This window comes from Artemia sp. Qi Xiang Cuo, chromosome 18 (genome assembly GCF_049724085.1).
Source record: "Artemia sp. Qi Xiang Cuo chromosome 18, ASM4972408v1, whole genome shotgun sequence".
NCBI classification, from domain to species: domain Eukaryota; kingdom Metazoa; phylum Arthropoda; class Branchiopoda; order Anostraca; family Artemiidae; genus Artemia; species Artemia sp. Qi Xiang Cuo.
The window spans coordinates 52695593-52714967 of record NC_142811.1 but is presented as its reverse complement, the minus strand read 5'-3'; the positions used below and the strand labels follow the sequence as shown (position 1 = coordinate 52714967).

General features: G+C 35.0%; 1 protein-coding gene across 2 annotated transcripts in view; it reads left to right on the top strand.

Annotated features, from left to right (window-relative positions):
- The window catches only part of LOC148941633 (uncharacterized), a 52569-nt gene that overhangs the window by 14002 nt on the left and 19192 nt on the right, over window positions 1-19375 (top strand). For both annotated transcript variants that reach the window (XM_089104656.1, XM_089104655.1), the window contains exons 3-6: window positions 5917-6058; window positions 11895-12046; window positions 13711-13863; window positions 16012-16145. In XM_089104656.1, the coding sequence (XP_088960782.1) occupies window positions 5917-6058; window positions 11895-12046; window positions 13711-13863; window positions 16012-16145 (581 nt within the window). The remainder of the gene's footprint in view (window positions 1-5916; window positions 6059-11894; window positions 12047-13710; window positions 13864-16011; window positions 16146-19375) is intronic.

Genomic DNA, 19375 nt, shown 5'->3' with positions numbered 1-19375 from the left:
GTCCGTTGTTATAAGCATGTGCTCTTGCTTGGAACAGGTAGGGGCTATTTACGCACTCTAGGCACGAGGAAAACAGTTCTGATATCAAAAGTTTTGAATTCCAAGATTTCTCTAACTTGAAGAAACTAAAACGCACTTAAAAATGAAAAAGAAACTTTTAAGTGCTTTGAGAAAAAAATTAAGATACGAGAAAACACGTTTCTCTAATTACCAAACCGATCGTCAGGCCCGAGTTGATGATATCAACGTCTGTTTTTTTTTGTTTTTTTTTAACGTGACATCTGGCCCGCATGTTCACATTAGAAGCTAAAGAATTAACCTGAACAATTATAACAATTCCACAAAAAATTTTATGCTGTATATTGTCATTCATACTTTAGACACCTTCCAAGATTTCAAAAATCCAAGATACTTTTCCAAGATTTTTTTTACCCTTAAAATATTAACACATGAATTTTCTAAGAGTTATATGTTTAAATTGGGAGAAGGAGTGCCTCCAAAATTTCTTACGATAAGATGGAGACCATTTTAAAACGGCCATGAAAAATGCGTCCTCAAAGACATCATATAGCTAAAAAAGACAAATTTGAAGATTTCTACATTTAGACCAATGAGAGGGAGGTAGCCGCTCAGATCCGTTTTCAGGTTTCAGCGCCGACTAGGATTTACACATATTGAATCAAAATGATTGTGATTCCAATTCAAGATTAAATCAGGCTCACATGATTCACGGCATAAGAAAATTAGAAAATTTTATTTATAATTTCTAGCTTTAATTAGCAGTACATATTTTTGCTGTTTTGGTGTATTTTCCTAATTAGACTATTTTAGCAGAAGATACTTGTAAGTGGTGACAGCCTAATGAACTTAAACGGAGCCCTATCCCTTCGAATCCCGGTCCGAACACTTTTTTTTTACTTCTTCAAGACGCAGGTGTTATTAATTTTCTTCAAGGTTCAGGTGGTTGTTACGTAATAAGGCGTGTATTCTAAGAAATGTAGGTGCTTGTTACATCATAACTTCTTTAATTATCTAAAAAACCGCGAGGGCCAGGAAAACCCCTAGAGGGCCCCCCCAAATCGTTATGTTGAATAATTTACGAAGGCCAGGAAAAAAAACCTTCAAGACTCCCACCAAATCATATTTTCTTTGGTCGTAATGTTTAAAAACCTATGAGGGCCAGGAAATAACCTTCAGGGCTTCCTTAAGTAAAGACATGGCCCAAATTGATCATAGAGCAATTACGATGCACACGAGGGGTGTTACAGAATACTTTAATAGGTTTTTTTGCTCAGGATTTCATTTTTCTTTCATGGCGTTTTTATTTCTTTCAAGGCTTGTATTTTTCGAGGTTTAATTTTCTTTCAAGACGCTTTTTTTCAAGGAACATTTATATTCCAAAGATTTTTGCCGGCATTAGGATTCGAAAAAGATTTCCCCTCAACGGAGCGGTGCACTGGACAGCTAGATCAAGAAAGCCTTCCTAATATTTTGATTCGGGATTAGATTTTAATGGAAACGTTTCGTAAAATCTATTAATTACGTTGTTCCTAGCCATCGTCTCCGAGCCGTTTAACTACCCAGCAAGGCTATTGATTTTTGCTCAATTAGATTCACATGCTTGCTAAGTTCTATTAATTTTCTAACGTGACCTGAACAGGATAAGTTAGATATTGATTCAGTGAGATGTTGAATTGCATTAGATTTAGACATTTCATTGCGCTAAATAATTACGTATTCAAGATTCATCCTGCAACAAGAAATTTAAAGAATGAAGACTTTTATTATGCCTACAAGTTTTGTTAAAAAGCATGTTCTTGTTAAAAATCATGCTTTGAATCCATTGGTTCATGTTCTTGCAAGCCACCATCAACGGGATATACCATGTGAATTCACGCCAATATACCACACTATGACTGGCCCTCTGGCACCCTATGCTACCCCTTAAAATCCCCAAGACCTATTTAGATATATTTTTTAATGAAGTGATATCCAACTCTACTTCCCCGCTTCTGGCCCTCCGCTTACAGCGGTTCCAGTTCTGATTCTGCTACTCCCCCCGGTTGCAGTTCCAGTCTGGTTGCAGTTTCCACTGATTCCTATTCCACTCCCACCGTTCCTGTTTCCAATTCCGGTTCCAATTCCAACACATCTGCCCCCAAATTCCACAGTTCTGATTCCACCAATTATTGGATATTACCTTAATCTTTCGAGTTGTTATTAAAACCTAGAATGGCTTTAGCAAAATCGCATCTGTTACTATCAAAATATTATGAGGTTTTACCAAAATCTTGTGTGGCATTATAAAAATCTTGTCTGATATTCTAAAAAACCTTGCACTACACTATCAAAATCTCACCTGATATAACAGGAATCCTCTGTTGCATTATCAAAACCTGAATTAGTATTATGAAAATCATGGAAGTTATTAGCAAAATCTCCCATAGTATTATCATAATCTCGCAAATTATCACCGAAATATATTCAGCAACAATCAAAACGTGAATGATACTGCCAGAATCTAATAGGATGCGATCAAAATCATGTTATCTATTAAGGATTCTTAAAATACTGCTATCAAAATCGTGTCTGCTATTATCAAGATTATAAGAATCTTGTCAAATTATTATCAAAACCTTACATGTTACTATCAAAGTCTTGTATGATATTACCAAATCATGTTTAAATATTATAAAATCTTGTTTTGTATTATCAAAGTCTTGTGAGATATTATGAGAATTCTTTCGGGCCATTACCTAAATCTTGCAAGTAACTATCAAAATCTGGAATGTTTCTAGCAAAATCGAGTCTGTTACTATAAAAACATTATCGGGAATTACCAAAATCTTGTGTGGTGTTATCAAAATCTTGCCTGAAATTATCAAATATCTTGTGCTAAAATATCAAAATCCCACATGGTATAATGAGAATCCTCTATGATATTATCAAAACTTTACATAATATTATCAAAAGCTTGCGACTTATTAACAAAATCATGCACGGTATCATCAAAATCTTACCTGGCATTAAGAAAATATATTTCTGGTAATATCAAAACGTGTCTGGTATCGTCAAATCTAACGTGATGCTATCTAAATCATGCTGATATTACCAAAATCTAACGCAGTAATATGAAATCATGTCAGCTATAGTCGAAATTATCAAAATCTTGCCAAGTATTACCAAACTCTAGTATGATACTATCAAAATCTTGTCTGATATTATAAAACATCTCACACTACATTATCAAAATCTTGACTGGTTTAAGAGAAACCTTTATGACAATGTCAGAACCATACATGATGTAATCAAAATCATGCAAGTTATTAACAAAATCTTACATGGTATTATCGCAATCTCATAAGTTATTAACGAAATATCTTCAGCAACAAACAAAACGTGTCTGCTGTTAACCAGATCTGATATGATGCTATCAAAATAATATTACCTATTAACGAAACTTGAGATAGTGCTATCAAAATCATGTGTTCTATTATAAAGATTATCAAAATCTTTTGAAATATTACCAAAGCTTACATTATATTATCAAAGTCTTGCATGACATTACCAAACCTTGTTAAATATTACAAAATCTTGCCTTGCATTATCTAAGTGTTGTGAGATATTATGAGATTCCTTTCAGGCATTACTTAAATCTTGCTAGTTATTATCAAAATCGAAAATGGTTCTAGCAAAATCGTGTCTGTTACGATTAAAATATTATCAGGCATTACCACACACCTCTGTAGTATTATAAAAATCTTGTCAGATATTATCGTACCAAGATTTAAATTAATACGATGTAACAGGCAGGTGTCTCTAATAAAGCAATAGAAACAAGGCATTTTCATTAAAATCTCTCAGAAATATCTCTTAATATGACAAATTTCCCTCTAATAACAACCCTCCCCCTGGAATTGCTTACTAGGGTGGGCCAGCCACATATTGTCATGGTAGCGTGAATATGCATAGTTTTGGCTCAAAGAAACGTGGCATTTCTATTAAAACCTCTCAGAAATAACCAAATGCAAAAATGTGTCAAATTTTTCTTCGTTTGTGTGTTTCATTTACTAGCGAGAAAACGTATTGTGAAGTTGACAATTTTTTCCTTGTTATTAATAATGTAAGTATTGAGGCTTCTACTGCAAAAAGCGTCGTACTTATGGCTCAATCAAAATATGATTTTACTAATACCAAGATTTGAATTAATATAATGTAACATGCAGGTGCGTCTAATAGAGCAATAAAAAAGATGCATTTTTATTAAGACATCCCAGAAATATCTTTTAATATGACTTAAATTTACCTCTAATAACAGACCCCCCCCCCTGGAATAGATTGCTAGGGTTCCAACTTCTCTTAAATTTAAGCTTGTTTTGTCTATATTTTATCCTATAGCAACTTTTTTTCACGTTTTGTTTTTCGTTTGTTGAGCTTAACTGCCTTTTCTGTGATTTCGTGAATTTATAATGTTTTTTTTTCATTAATAAAACTTATATGTACAATAAAAGTTTTCATTCTTGAGATTTCTTGCTCCAGGATGAATCTTCAATACGGAATCATTTATGTAATGAAATATCTAAAGCCAGTGCTACGTAACATCTCACTGATTATATTCCTAAATTAGCCTATCTGGGTCACGTTAGAAAATTAATAGAATGTAGCAAGCATGTGCCTCTAATAGAACAAAAATCAATAGCTTTGCTGGATAGTTACACGGCTCGGAGACAATGGCTAGGAAACACGCAATCCATTGATTTTTGGAAACGTTCCCATTAGAATCTATTTCCAAAATCAAAATATTAGGAAGGTTTTCTTGGTCCAGCTGTCTTTCGCACCATTCCGTTGAGAGAAAATCTCTTTTGAATCCTAATGCGGACAAAAAGCTTTGGAATATAAAGGTTCCCTGGGAAAAAAGTTTTGAAAAAAATGAAATCTCGACAAAAAACTTTGAAAGAAAAAAAACCTTGAAAAAAATTAAATCCTGAAAAAAACTCTCTTAAGGTATTATGTAACGCCCCGCATGTGCATTATCGCTACGTTATGATCAATGTGGACCTTGTAATTACTTGAGGGTCCCTGAATGTTTTTTCCTGCAACTTATAAGTTTTTAAACATAATGACCAAAGAAAACATGATTCGGTGGGAGCCCTGAAGGTTTTATCCTGGCCATCGTAGGTTTTTAAACATAACAACCAAAGAAAACACGATTTAGTGTGGCCCAGTAGGTTTTTTCGTGGCCCTCGCGGGTTTTAAAAAAAATAAATAAACTATCATGTAATAAGCACCTGCATCTCTTAGAAAACATCCCCTATTACGTAACAAGCATCTGCACCTTGAATAAAATTAATAACATCTGCGTCTCGAAGAAGTTTAAAAAAAGTGTCCGAACCGGGACTCGAAGGGATATGGCTCCTTTTAAACTCATTATGCTGTCACTTCAAGTTTTTAATTCATTTACGGATTATTGAACCAGTTTTTTTTTCATAAGTTTCTTTCAGTTTATCGTGATACAAGACAAAGAGAAGTGACAGAACAGATAGAAAATATTTAATTTGTGCTATATATTTGCACATTAGGTGGGTTGGGGTAAAATATTTGGACACTTTGAAATTAGAAAACAATTTTTACTTCATCATATGCAGAATAATTGTACGTAACACATTAGGCATGAAGACCCGCTATACTTAAACCCCCTACCCCCTCTAATGCGCAAATATATTGCCTAAATTTGTTTCTAAAGCATTAGATTTTTATCATACTTAGGTATATTTCATTAGGATTGAGCGTCAGAGAAAAATATTAGAAGAATGTTAGGTTGGGGCTATATCATGCAAGTACCAGAATATAGTTCAAATATATCACTTTAATTTACTAATCTCTAAGCTTTGTAACTATTTCACAGTTTATTTTTAGTTCTGTACCAGACCTGTGGAGGATCAACAAACCGCAACTGTACCTATTTTCAAAGTCCTGGTTATCCTTCTTCTTCAGTTAGTACTAGTCTACAATGTAGCTTCACCGTCAACAAATGCTCTACCGATATATGCCAAGTTAGGTAAAGCTATAATTCTTTTTTTATCAATAAAACTGGTACACGTCTCAAAGTGGTAATGATTATTATAATCGTTAATTATAAACAGTGTTTATAGTTTTTAGGTACTTTTTGGTTAAACGAAACACATTCGAGAATTACGCCGTGTAATATCCGACAATAACCGGTCTGCATGTCTGGAATTGATTATTATTTGCTTATTTTGAGTGACAAACTACAATATAGCTTTTTAGATAAATATGTAATATATAGGTGGTCAGGGGTTAGGCTAGGTTGGGTTAGGTTAGGTTTCCATAATTCGTTTCTAAAGTGCTATATCATCATCATGTTTTGTTATATTTAGGTAGGATTAACCTAACTTCACTTTTTGGGTGTGTTTCATTCAACAGAAAAGTATCGATTTTTATATAATAAGGTTAATGTTTACGTAAAGTTTCACAGTATAATAATGTTACGTAATGTTCATATGAACAAAATATACCCATATCAAAAATAATATTTCTACCTTAGAGCAGGAAGCTGTTGCAAACAAAAATACACCTTTTCCCTTTCCCATTATTCTTTAAGTGCTTTGATTTCTAAATACTTAAGTCTGTTGCAATAGACCAGCTTATTTCATTAGGGCGATATGGTTCCTTAAAGACCTGATAAGATAAGATATTTTATTTTAAAAAATGACTATCACAAGCCGAAGGGCGGAATTCACATTTCGGGGTCATATAATAAAAAAAAAAACATAGAAATAGCAAAACAGCTAAAAAACTGGCTAAACAATGCCAAAAACAACAATATCAGAAAGGCAAAGCCATTCATTAGTCTAAAAAACAAAAAGTCTCAAATGTAAGAAAGTTAAAAAGGCACAAACTAAAACAAAGCCAAAAAAAATTGAGATAAAAATAGTGTTAAAAAGGTTTAAAAGAGAGTATACAAAAAAGGGAGGGAACGGAAGAACAAAACGGACACAAGCATGGGTATCATCAGTAAAAAAAACAAAAAAAAATAACTAGTGGTTTATTTGATCAGTAATGAAGGGAACAAAGATTTTTCTCATGTCTGGAGGTTAAAGAACGGATGGGGGACAAGATAGGGACGGGTTCAGAAACAGTACCTGACCTTTTCCGTCCATCATAAACTGTTCTAGATTGTGTTGCCAGATTATTTAGAATTTATTGGATGGTCTTGCCATAGCTTGTGGTGGCTGAATAAGAGATCTGAACAAACGACGAAAATTAAAAGTGGACATTTAATTTCCCGAAATCTTCGAAAAATCATTTAATTTCTCCCATTTTGTGCCGGAGATAGAGATATTCAGATTTAATAAACTTACATCGTTATAAAGTGTGAATTTAGCTTTTTTTATTAAACGGAGCAAAATTTTAATTTAAATTACTGGAAAGGGCAGTTCCTAAGATTGTTCTAGTACACCTGCTAGGGAAACGTAAGAACCAGTTTAAAGGGAACATCATTTGAGTAATTTGAAAGATTTGGGAATTCCCCAAGATGCCACCCGCTTTGATTGAAAACCTTACCGAGATAGGGGATGTATCATTTATGCTGTAGGTGTATTGAATAGTCAGCGATTTGCTTAACAATTAGTAAAAGATTATATTTTTCTTATTTTAAATAACGTCTCGTTAGCTTTTGAAACTATTGACACATTCAAGAAACCCTATCACTTTTGGCCAAAATTTTAAGGCAATATCACTTGAGTAATTCAGTAGCGTTATGCAAAAACCGTCTAAGTCACATTTTTTACGAAGTTGATTTATGGGCTCTACCTTTTGTAAAATTTTACGACAAGTCGTTTGGTATAATCAGAATCGATCTAAGTATTCAAATAAGGTCAGAGTTAAAATTTGAATTTTCAGTCTAAGTCCCTTTACAGCAATTTGTAAATCGCAAAAACAAGCCAAGTCCTTGGATCCGGCGGTAACTGGACTTGGCATGTTTTTGCTTTTTGTCTGTGGCTGCAGGATTGGACTTGTACTGTTTTGATTCACCCCCATCATCAGTGTTTACAAACCAAATGGAATTTCTGGAAGGAGGAAAAGGTGAAAAGATTAAACTAATAAAGCATTTTGCAAAATTTTTATTTTCTTGTGTTTATTAGTATAAAGGCTAATATTAACCTATTTAAGCCATTTTTCCTTCTCTTCTTTTCATTTTGTGACTGGTAGTGTTGAATTGCTTTTGTTTTGGTGTTTTCTATAGTTCTTGGTTAGCCATTAGGAATTTCCGACCCTCCTGACTCAGGAGGTTCAGCTACATCTGCTGTTATGTACACCTGCTACATCTGCTGTTATCATTATTATGAGGACAAAATCATAATAGCCTGGTTAACAAGTAATAGTCATCCTGGTCCCCTCAATCCCACTCTGGGGATAATCATGAAAGCAATTATGCTTTTAAGAAAGCAGATTTAAGATTTTCAAAAGGACTCAATATTGGTAGGGTCAATCAACGGTGTTAACTGTTTGAAGGTCAAGAATCAATCTGTGTTCAAAAAGGTTCTGGAGATAAGAAAGCTAGATTTGGCTTATGATCTAATGTTAACATTTTCCTGTGATAAGGATTACCATGTCCCATGTTCACAAGGAATTTAGGAACAGCCCCCCCCCCCCAAGGGCTACATGCCTCAGGGGCTGGTCTTTTTTGATAATATACCATCAGTAAAATTTGCCTTGTACGCAGATGACTTAATCATTTGGACCGAGGGCAGATAGACCCAGTGACAGATTCTTTGCTTGACCAAAACAGTGAAGTTACTCTGGAAGAAGCACATTCCGGTTGAAAGCGTGGCCAAAATGCGAAGTACATGAGGCGGAGTTTTAGAAATTGCAGGCTGAGTTGTTCTGAAAAACTTGGTAGTGAAACGAAAGCCAGTCTGTTTGAATCGTATTGGGCTATAGGTGGAAAGTAACAGCAGCAGCAATTTCTTCTCAACTGCGTAAACAGAACTCGACTGAAACGAACCAGGAAAAGAAAAGATGATAGTAACAAGGAGCGCTATGCCTGGTACTATTATCTGACTATTGAATCGGAGAAAGTTAAAATATACAAGTCCTGTTTTATGTCTGTCTTTGATCTAACTAAAGCAGAACTTGCAACGGTTCAAGGAAAGCATGGGAAGTTATCTTTTATTAGCACTCCTGAGAGACGCCAAGGTCCCAGCAGATCAGTCCCGGCTGACATTTAGGCTATAAAGCAGCACATTGAGTCATTTCCTGCTTATGAATCCCACTATGCAAGGTCACAAACTTCCAGGAAATATATTTCCTCTGATTTAAGCCTTCAGAAGATGTACTATCTTTACAAAGATTTTGCTGCAGAAAAGGGGTTGCCAGGAAAATCTGTTGCAATGGACAAGAAAGCTTTCTGTCAAGAATATAATCTTGGATTTAAACCTCTTGTCAGTGACTCCTGTGGAACGTGTGAGAAGCTTAAGCAACAGATTAATTGTGCTGAACCTGAAGATTCCAAAAGAGTCTTACAAGCTCAGCTTGAGGCCCATGAGACAGCCTATAGATCAGCGTACGAGTCTGAAAAGAAAAACAAAGAGGTTGTAAAGAACGACAATTCCACTCTGTTGTGGGTTATTGATCTCCAGCAGTCCCTTCCAATGCCCTTTGTACAGACTAAAATAGCTTTCTACAAAAGGCAACTGTGGACCTACAACCTTACCACTCACGAAATAAGCATTTTGAAAGAGGGAAAGTCATACATTTACCTTTGGCACGAAGGGATGGGGGACAAGGGAGCCTCTGAGGTAGCTTCTTGTCTGTTTAAGCATCTGAAGGCACTGTCGTCAAGAATAAGACGGCTAGTCTTGTACTCGGACACATGTGGTTGTCAGAATCAGAATATGCATGTGGCTGGAATGTTTTCGCATTACGTTTCCAAAATTGCTTTGGAGGGTTTTGAATTGATAGATCAAAAGTTTCTCGAACCCGACAATACTCACTTCGAGTGTGACAGCGATCATGCCAGGATTGAGAAGGCCAAAAAGTATACAGACTTTGAAATCCGAGTTCTCGCTGACTGAACGAACTTAATACGTCTTGCAAGGGAAAAAATTCCCTTGACCGCCACTGAGATGCAGAAGTCAGAAATGTTTGACTTTAACGAATTTTTCAGGAAAAGTTGTGTCAAAAGGACAGTGGACACCGAAAATCAGCCATTCTCCTGGTTAGCTGTTCGTTGCTTGCGGTACGAAAAAGGATTTGGCATCACCAAGTACAAAACTTGTCTAGATGAAGATGCACCGTTCAGAACAATGAATTTTAGAAAGAGAGGATCCCGGAAAGTTTCATTTGCAGGTATGAAGACAAAGTATCCCAATGGGAAGACGATTTCCAAAGCGAAATAAGACAACTTGATGTCACTTCTGTCGTTTGTGCCTTCTACAAAAGTTTGCTTTATGACAATACAGTGGTGGACTACCTTGAAAATGAAAATGAAGAAGAATGAGCTGATATTCTCATGTTTAAAAATTTTTTTTTTACCATTTCTTACATAAACGAAGTTGACTTAGCTTGAATTTGCAATTTGTTTTTTGAAAAATTTTTAGAAAATTCAATTGGCAAAAACCGGTTAAGTCCATTATCTCATAAATATACTCCATTTTAGTGAAATCTAATGACAAATTTCAATTCCTCGATGTTTTTTTGCATATATCATTTTTCCCCAGCAGTTTTCGTTCATAATCGGATTCAGGAGACGCTTTCAACCAGAAAACTTGCTCTTCTGTAAAAATTTGGAAAATGTGACTTAGACGGTTTCTGCATAACGCTACAGAATTTAGCAGCTTTGGAGGCTCCCTGTGACTCGGGAAATATGTCTGAGATGGTCAGCCAGCGCCAAGGGCCGAAAAGGATTTTTAAGGTGTTACATTGCAATTACCTTAGAACAATTTGTGTGTGAGTCACCACTTTAGCTTTCTTAATTGGATTCCGTTCGTTCTCCTGGTGTCGGTGAATTTAGTTACAATGTCTAATTCACAATTACTCTTCCCTTATTGGGTCACATCTCCTTGGCCTCCAAAAGAGGTAACTTTTACTTTTTTTTTTCTTTGCTTAAGCGTTTTTCAGTTCGATTTTAAGTTAGGCTTTTATCCTGTTTGCGGTCTGATAATTTAAAGTGAAGTTTTCTTATATTACGAGTGGTTATTCCTTCGCCCAACAGTGGTTGTGTAAGGTTGTCGTAGCTGAGTGTGTCAGCTTGGTTGAAAATATTTCCCACAGAGAGGGAAATATTTTAGTAGCTATTTCCTTTGTCAATGTCTCGACTGGCAATTATAGGCTAAACTTTTACCTATAAAAAGAGGTAGATCCTTGGTGAATTTTCAGTTACCATTTTAAGTAGGGCTTCCTTTGCTGGGGTACTTACAGCGTCGCTCTTTAATATATGGTAAATTATGGTACCCAGATTACCAATATTGGTAGCAATGATCTCCAAATATGCAGTACTTCTGTTTAAGTGATAATTTATGTCAAACGGTCGAACCAAAAACAATATTTCCTGAAGTTTTCCTTCATGTCCTAAGAAATAAAAAAAGAAAGAAATTAAAAAAAAACACACACAATACTAAAATACAAAAATAGCCAACCTGGTTAACAAATTTCAAATAATTATCTTACCTTTACTAATTGCATTTTTTTATGTTTTACCAACAAGAAAGAGTTTCTGAAGGATGAACCTGATTCTCTATTTGTGAAATATGATTGAGAATAGAAAAATTTTAGCAATATTAGCAATTATTACAGTTATTGTTCTAACAATAAAAATATAAAAAACAATTCTAACAATATTAATAACTATTAGTTTATTTAAATTTTTATAGGTTGGATTTCTTAGCTTTTGGACTGGCTCAACCGGAAGCCCAAAGTGCAACAAACTACCCCCAGGCTACTCAATGTACCACCGACTCTTTCACCGTGACGGGGGCTTCAAATAATGTTCCAGCCATATGTGGACTAAACACAGGCCAACATGGTGAGTTTCTTTGTTTATTAATGTGCCTCAAATATCAATTTCATGTCTCTAATATTTATCATTTTTGTGGTAAGTGAAAAATAAAATAATTATTTTTATTTGTGGTAAGGGGAAAAAATTTTTGTGGTAAGTGAAAAAAAAATAAAATAAGTGAAAAATAAAATATTCACTCACAGTAGTGGTGCTCGTCAAAACTACCAATATCAGAGTACTCACCGACAGTAGTAGTGGTAAGTCAAAAATAAAATTTTCACTCACAGTAGTGGTGCTCGTCAAAACTACCTATAGAAAAGGACTTACCGCCAGCAGTAGTTGGACTTTGGTATTGGGTTTTGTTCATCGTATTCCCGCTATGTGGATAGGCCTTCTAGCCTAGGATATACAAAAACAAACTCCTCTTAGGTGTTTTGGAAGAAGGTATAATAGATATCTAAAACTAATAATTATCAGGACTAGCGTCATATCGTATGATAGTCCCACCGTGAATGTTGTCTAAATAACAGTTCTGAAGAAACCTGAAATTTTCCTATCATTTTTGGCTTCTTTTTTCTTCTGCCAATTTGTTTTCTTTAATTCTTTCAGTTTCTTAAGATTTTCCTTTTTTTTCTCCTCAAAATATTTTTCTGTTAATTTGAACCTATTCTCTGCCTAAACGTAGTACAAAAACAAAATTTGTGAGGTTGAGTTAAGTATTCTCCTTTATTGATCTTGACACGGCAAGTCCAATAGTGCAGTCGGAATTTGTTCATCTGCTATACTTACTGAGTTGCAGTTAAGTGCAAAAAAGAGTTGCTGACTTGCAGTTAAGTGCAAAAAACAGATTCGAGTAAAAAAAAATAATAAAAAAAAAAAAAATAAAAAAAAAACATCGGTTCCCTCAGACGAAACCCCGTACAGACAAACAAAACAATGACACCTAGTATGTAAAGCGAATGACAAAGATGGAAAAGAAACAGAATTTCAGAAAACCTCCAGACAAAACAACATATTTTTTTTATCTATTTCATCCATTCTAACCGCGAAGAAAATCACTATTTTGTGAATTTCTCATGGATTTAGGAAATGCAGATACTATGTTATGGCAGAAAAAGGGCAAAGTAAAGTATAATCCTGGGCACTTGTATGATGTAGCCCATACCTAATATTTTTCAAATATGTTTCTCTGACACTCAATCCTATTGAAATATACCAAAGTAAGATAAAAATATAATACTTTAGAAACAAATGTGGGCTTTATATTTGCAAATTATGGGGGGAGGGGTGTTAAAGTATATCGGGTCTGCATGCCTAATGAATTAGGTCAAATTATTCTGCATATTATGTAGTAAGAAGCCCACCCCACACCCTCCCTATTGTGCAAACATACAGCCCTAATCATATATTTTCCATCTATTTTATCACTTCTCTTTGTCTTGTCTCACGCTAAGCTGAAAGAAATTAGCAAAAAAACGGTTCTGCAATGCGTCAATTAATGAACAACTTGAGCGGTAGAGGGTTTATCATACAAGTATGCTGAATCCTAGCCTCTCTCCTTTGTATTTTCCTCTCCAAACTCATTTACACATGTATATACAAATCCTAGTTATTCTACAACTTATATTCAAGTCAGAATCGGGTCTTCATTCTAGTATTCCATTTAGTAACTTCTAATTATACTATTACAGTTTACTTGGATATGACAGCAGGACAAAATTCGTTTTCCTTAAATTTTGCAATTGGTAGTGGAACTGGACCTCCAGGACAGACAGTAGTTACTGCAAATCAACGCTACTGGAATGTCAAGATATCTCAAATACCTTGTGACTCTCCCTCTTTAGGTATGTCAAACATTTTCAAGGCTCTTTCATTGACGGAAATTGACAAGCATATCCTGAAGGAGGCAAACTCATTTTCTGATAAACAGTCTAAAACAGGTTGAACTTCCAATATAGGGTAGAGTTAAGGAAATTTAAAGGGTAGGCAATTTTTATTATACGATAATAAGATGCAAAACATATAAAAATGATGTAACCGAATAAACAAATATAACCATAAAAATATTTATTCTTTAAACTCCTGGAAAGAACAGAAGAAAATCTGTGGGTAAAAATTTGATCTGAATGGGTGAAACAGGGCCTTGACGGGGCAAATGACCCTCCTAAAACATTAAAATTACGCCTCGTCATCCTTTCCATTGATAATGGTACTTAGGTACTCTGGTATTTTCTTAACAATACAATTGTAATTATGTGATCCTCATTGTCAAACCGTTTTTATTATTGTTATAATAACATTGTCCATTAGAGATTGCAAATCGTCAAGTTCACAACCGAGCCAGCTTGTCAAATACTTTCTTTTGATTTATTAGCGTCTAAAACTTTAAATTTATCCAAACTTACAAAAGCGAGACCATACTAGTAATGCGAGCACACAAGACATACTTAGATAGCAATGGAAAATACTCTAGCTTCCACAATGGATTAACATTAATGAAAAACCTCAAATTTGACTTTCAAAAATCTTACCAGAAATGACTGTTAAATTTTTTATGCTGATTTACAAAGAACAGTCAAAATTGTTATAATTTGAACTCTCATTTTCAATCAAACTTTAAAAAAGGCAACCTATCTTTAAAAAAAATCCCTCTGCTATATGGACAGAATTAAAAATATAAAATAATGAAAGACAGAATATACAAATAAAAGAATATACAAAACGAGAAATCTTCAGTGAAAAATGGGAAATACTGCAACTGCTGCAGAAGATCACCGTCGGTAGAAAATCTTAAACTTCAATATCAATAACTTCAACCTCAAAAAAGTTCAGAGTTCAGACAAAAATAGCTATCGAATTTTGAATGCTGGATTGCGAACAGTGATCAGTACCGTTAATATTGTTTTTGAATTTTTATCGTTAGAATAATAATTGTAAAAATGTCTAATATTGTTAGAACATTTCTGTTCTCAATCTAAATGTACAAATAAAGAATCTGGTTTATCCTTCAAAAAGCCCTTTCTTACTTGTAAATCATAAGAAAATGTGGTCAGTAAAGGTAAAAATTTTTGGAGATTTTCGAACCAGGTTGGCTATTTTTGTTTTTTTAGCATTGTAGTTTGTTTGTTATTTATTTCTTAGTTTTTTTTTTGTCATTATATACGGCCTTATAACTGGACCAGCATTACTGAATTCAACTAAAAGTATTATTACTATCTTTAGGTTTCTCCTTATGTAGATGCTTCATTGAAACGCAAAATAATTCACTCTGTCATGCACGTTTTATTTATAGAACTCTTGGTGAAATAACATAAGAAATGATCAGACATGACGCTTCACATGTGTTTAATATGAAATAAAACTGAGAGTGCCACTGACAGTGGCATACTGGCATAAGTTACTATAGTGGCACATGCTACTCAGTAGAGTTGGAATAAAATTTAAGAAAAATCACTTCAGTTCATTAAAATCTAGATTTAAAGTATATTCAATTTAAAGATTTTAAATTTAAATTTAAACTAGATTTAAACTAGATATTAAATTTAAACTAGATTTAAAGATTTAAAGTATCTATAATGGATCCAATCTAAAGATTTTATTAACACGACTTCTTTCAAACAATTTTTAATAGTTTAAATGAAGTTTATTTTTTAACAATTTTTCATCCAATGTAAAATAGCAAGGACTAGTTTAAAATTTAGAGCATAAGCTACTAAACAGGAGGCAATACAGAAATAAGGATTTTGTGCTCTTTAGCCAAGAGTATTTGTTTACCATCAACCGAATTTTAAGGTACAGCAGAATATAGTAAAAATTAATAAGGCTAACGTTGTAATATTGGTTACATAATTATCTTTTTAATTTTGGTGGGTAGTGCTAGATGGTGCTAATTTTCTGTAATAGATAAACCTAAGTTTCCTATCTTATCAATGTCCCATTTTGTTTGACTCTCGATGATAATTCTGTCTTTCTCCTTTTTAACTGTGGCTTAGCCCCGCCTGGATGCCTTCAGTATTTCAGCTCAGCAAGTGGCACAATCCGCACTTTCAACTATGATTTGGCAACACCCGCAAATTCTAGACATTTGGCAAATCAAGATTACCCCATTTGTATAAGGATGGAGCAGGTATAGGTTATGCTTTGTACCCATCTATCTCACTTTTGCTTGTTTTACCTAAGAGTGCATGGGCGAATCTCCAGCATTTTTACTGGGGGGGGGGCAAGATGGGTCCATATTCGAATAATCAAGGGGCATGGGATATATAATATATTTTTTCTACACATTGTTGGGGAGGGCGGCAACTGCCCCCCTTACCCCCCCCCCCCCAAAAAAAAAAAAATACACACCGGTAAGAGTAAAAATAAGGTCTTTAAATTTTTTGTGAGATTTTTTTTAGTGATTTAGAAGAGCACAAACCTGAGAGAATCAGAATACATAACAATGTGTGACAATTCAGATTTTGATATCAAAAGTTTTCTTTGCTTACCCTGAAGACTGGATTAAAATTTACTTTTACGAAAAAATGTTTGTTAATATCTCCCCCTCCTATTTTCGTTTTCCTGTGAAATTTATGCTGTGTAGTATACACAACACAGGGGCATACATCACAAAATGTGACAGTTCAGATTTTGATATCAAAATTTGTCTTTGCTTGTCCTGAAGACTGGATGAAAATTCACTTTTACAAAAAAAGCTTATTACTACCCCCCCCCCATTTTCATTTTCCTGTGAAAATGTGTGCTGTGTAGTATACACAAAACGGTGGCAAGCGAAAAATAAGAGGCAACGTGTATACAGTTTTTTTTGTTAAATATTGACAAGGGTTTGTTTCTAAATATATATTCTAAACAGCATTTCCAAAAACAAAAATAAAAAAAAGCAAAGACATTAAACCTAAAACAAACAGAACTAAAGTCATATAATAAGTCTCTATCCGGATAATCCGGTAAATTTTGGGGGTAATATTACATTCATACAATTATGTTCATAAAATGTTTGAGGACACAAAAACGTGTAAACAAAAATTCGAATTTCACAAAATTGTGCTCAGTAATGTTTGCGCTCGAGCAACTTAAATATGACTTGTCTCAATCAATATCCACCCGAAGAAAAAAAAATGCAAAATACACCATTTCGTTGTAGGCGTGACAACGTGTTGTCACTACAGTATGGGAGCAATTTTCTATGGGGCAGGGGGCAAACCTGGGTCTAGTGTGGCAGCCGAAATTTAGCGTCTTCAAAAACCTTGTCAAAACTAAGACAGGCCTACACAGTTCAAGCATCCACAGAAACAGTTCAGTCTTCTTTAGTATAACTTTACCTTTATGGCTCATTTTTGCTTGTCACTTGGTCATTTTCACTTGGCTTTGGAAAATTTGTTTCAACTCCCCCCTCCTCCCCTGGGATTTTTACAAAGTTACGCCCTGCACGTCAGTACCATATATACCAATAACTTCTTTCCTTCGAAGAAAAAATTGACACAAAATACTGGTTTAATACAATATCTATGTGCTGTTATTTTATGTGCAGTATGTGCATTTCACCTAAACACGTTAAATTAAGAAAAGTCTTGCTGTAGCTGCTGTGTTTTCTAATGGTATAAAAGGGGAAGTGGCTGGAGTATTCTAAGATTATGGTTTTGTCAAGGTATCTTTTTTATATCAATCTACCTTATAGTAACGTTCTTTGATTGGTTTAATTCACTTTCCTATATTTCATTTGGTGTTCAATGTATATATCTATATTTCATCCAGACGTATTATATTTTCTTTCGACAATTTCAAAAATAGTTGGAATTACGAGCTTTTGAAATAACTTTTTTTCTTATCTTGAAGGTCATATTTAAATCTTTGTTGTACGTTCAAAATTTTTTTTTTAATACCAACCCCAAATACTTTTCTGTCAATTTTCTTCATGTTTCAAAACTTGTGTTACATAACATATCACTTTTTAAAATGCATTCGTCAAATACGTATAGTACCTTTTAGCAGCAGGTATTTAACATTGATAAGCGTTCTTTCTACCTTTATTTTACGATATGAGCTCATAATTACATTAAATCGCATGTCCAACCAGACAAGGTGGTGATGAGCCTCCTTTAGAACATCTCGCTGGTGGTTGGCCATGACTGTGGTTTGACGTCCCAGGTTAGCCTGCACTCTGCATTGGCCCACTCACATCGATGGCAACGGGGGACTTTTCAGCTTCTTTGTCTGACCTCTCGTCCTACTTGCGAGGGATGAGGTGAAAACTTGACTTAAGAGGTCGTTTTCGAGCAGTTTACGAGCAGTAATTGCGTCTCCTCTCTTCCTTCGATAGACTAGGGTGAGGAGTTTGAGGGACACAAGGCGCTCCTCATACGGTTTGTCTTGCAAAGCTTGTATGAGCTTGTTTGCTCGTCTTTGGACACTCTCGAGTGCCTTAACAACCATTTTATACTGGGGAAAGACAAGGGTCATTCCAAATTCCAGATGTGGACGTACAATAGCTTTGTATGTCTTTTTGACCACACATGGCTTCCTGGTGGTAAACGTTCGTCTTATGAGCCCTGGGGCTCGTTTGCTTTAGCAACATGTGTGGCTGTGCAACTTGAATTCATTATCAACAATAACCTCCAGGTTCTTCTCCTCACTTACAGCCACAAGTAGGTCATCTCCTATATGATAAGGTTGTCTAGGGTTGTTGTGTCCAAGATGCAGGACATTGCATTGTGACGTGATGAACTGCAAACCCCACTCAGACGACCATCTAGATAGTTCATCGAAATCTTCTTGCATGGTTGATTGATTGGGACTAATTTGGGCCTGTCCTAGGAGCTTGCAATCCTCAGCATATCTTGTTAAGGGGTTTTTCAGGTGAGTTGCACTGGCGTTAATATACATGCTGAGCAATGTGAGCCCCAGGATTGGGCCCTGTGAAACTCCATTACTGACAGGAAATTTGTCTGAATAAACAGTTTTACCGATGGCGTCATAAACTAATACTCTATCAGTTCTTCCAGTAAGAAAGGCTTCAATCCAGTGCGCCATATCAACGTGCACCTGGTATGCTTCCAGTTTTAGGAGAAGGAGTTGATACTATACTCTATCAAAGACTCTTGCTTGATCGAGCAATTTGACATCCACCGGAGGACCGTTGTCCAAGAGTCTGGTTACAAAGCCATAGGATTCAGTGAGGTTTGTGTAGATTGGGTGACCTTTAAAAAAAAGTAAGACTTGTAGGGCGATAATTACAGGCTTGGTCTTTTCTCCCTTTTTTGAATACAGGCTTGATGTTGGCTTGCTTCCAGTCACTTGGGAGCACTTTGGAAGGGAGTGGCATCTCAAACATCACCTCTTTTGGTTCAGCAATTTCTT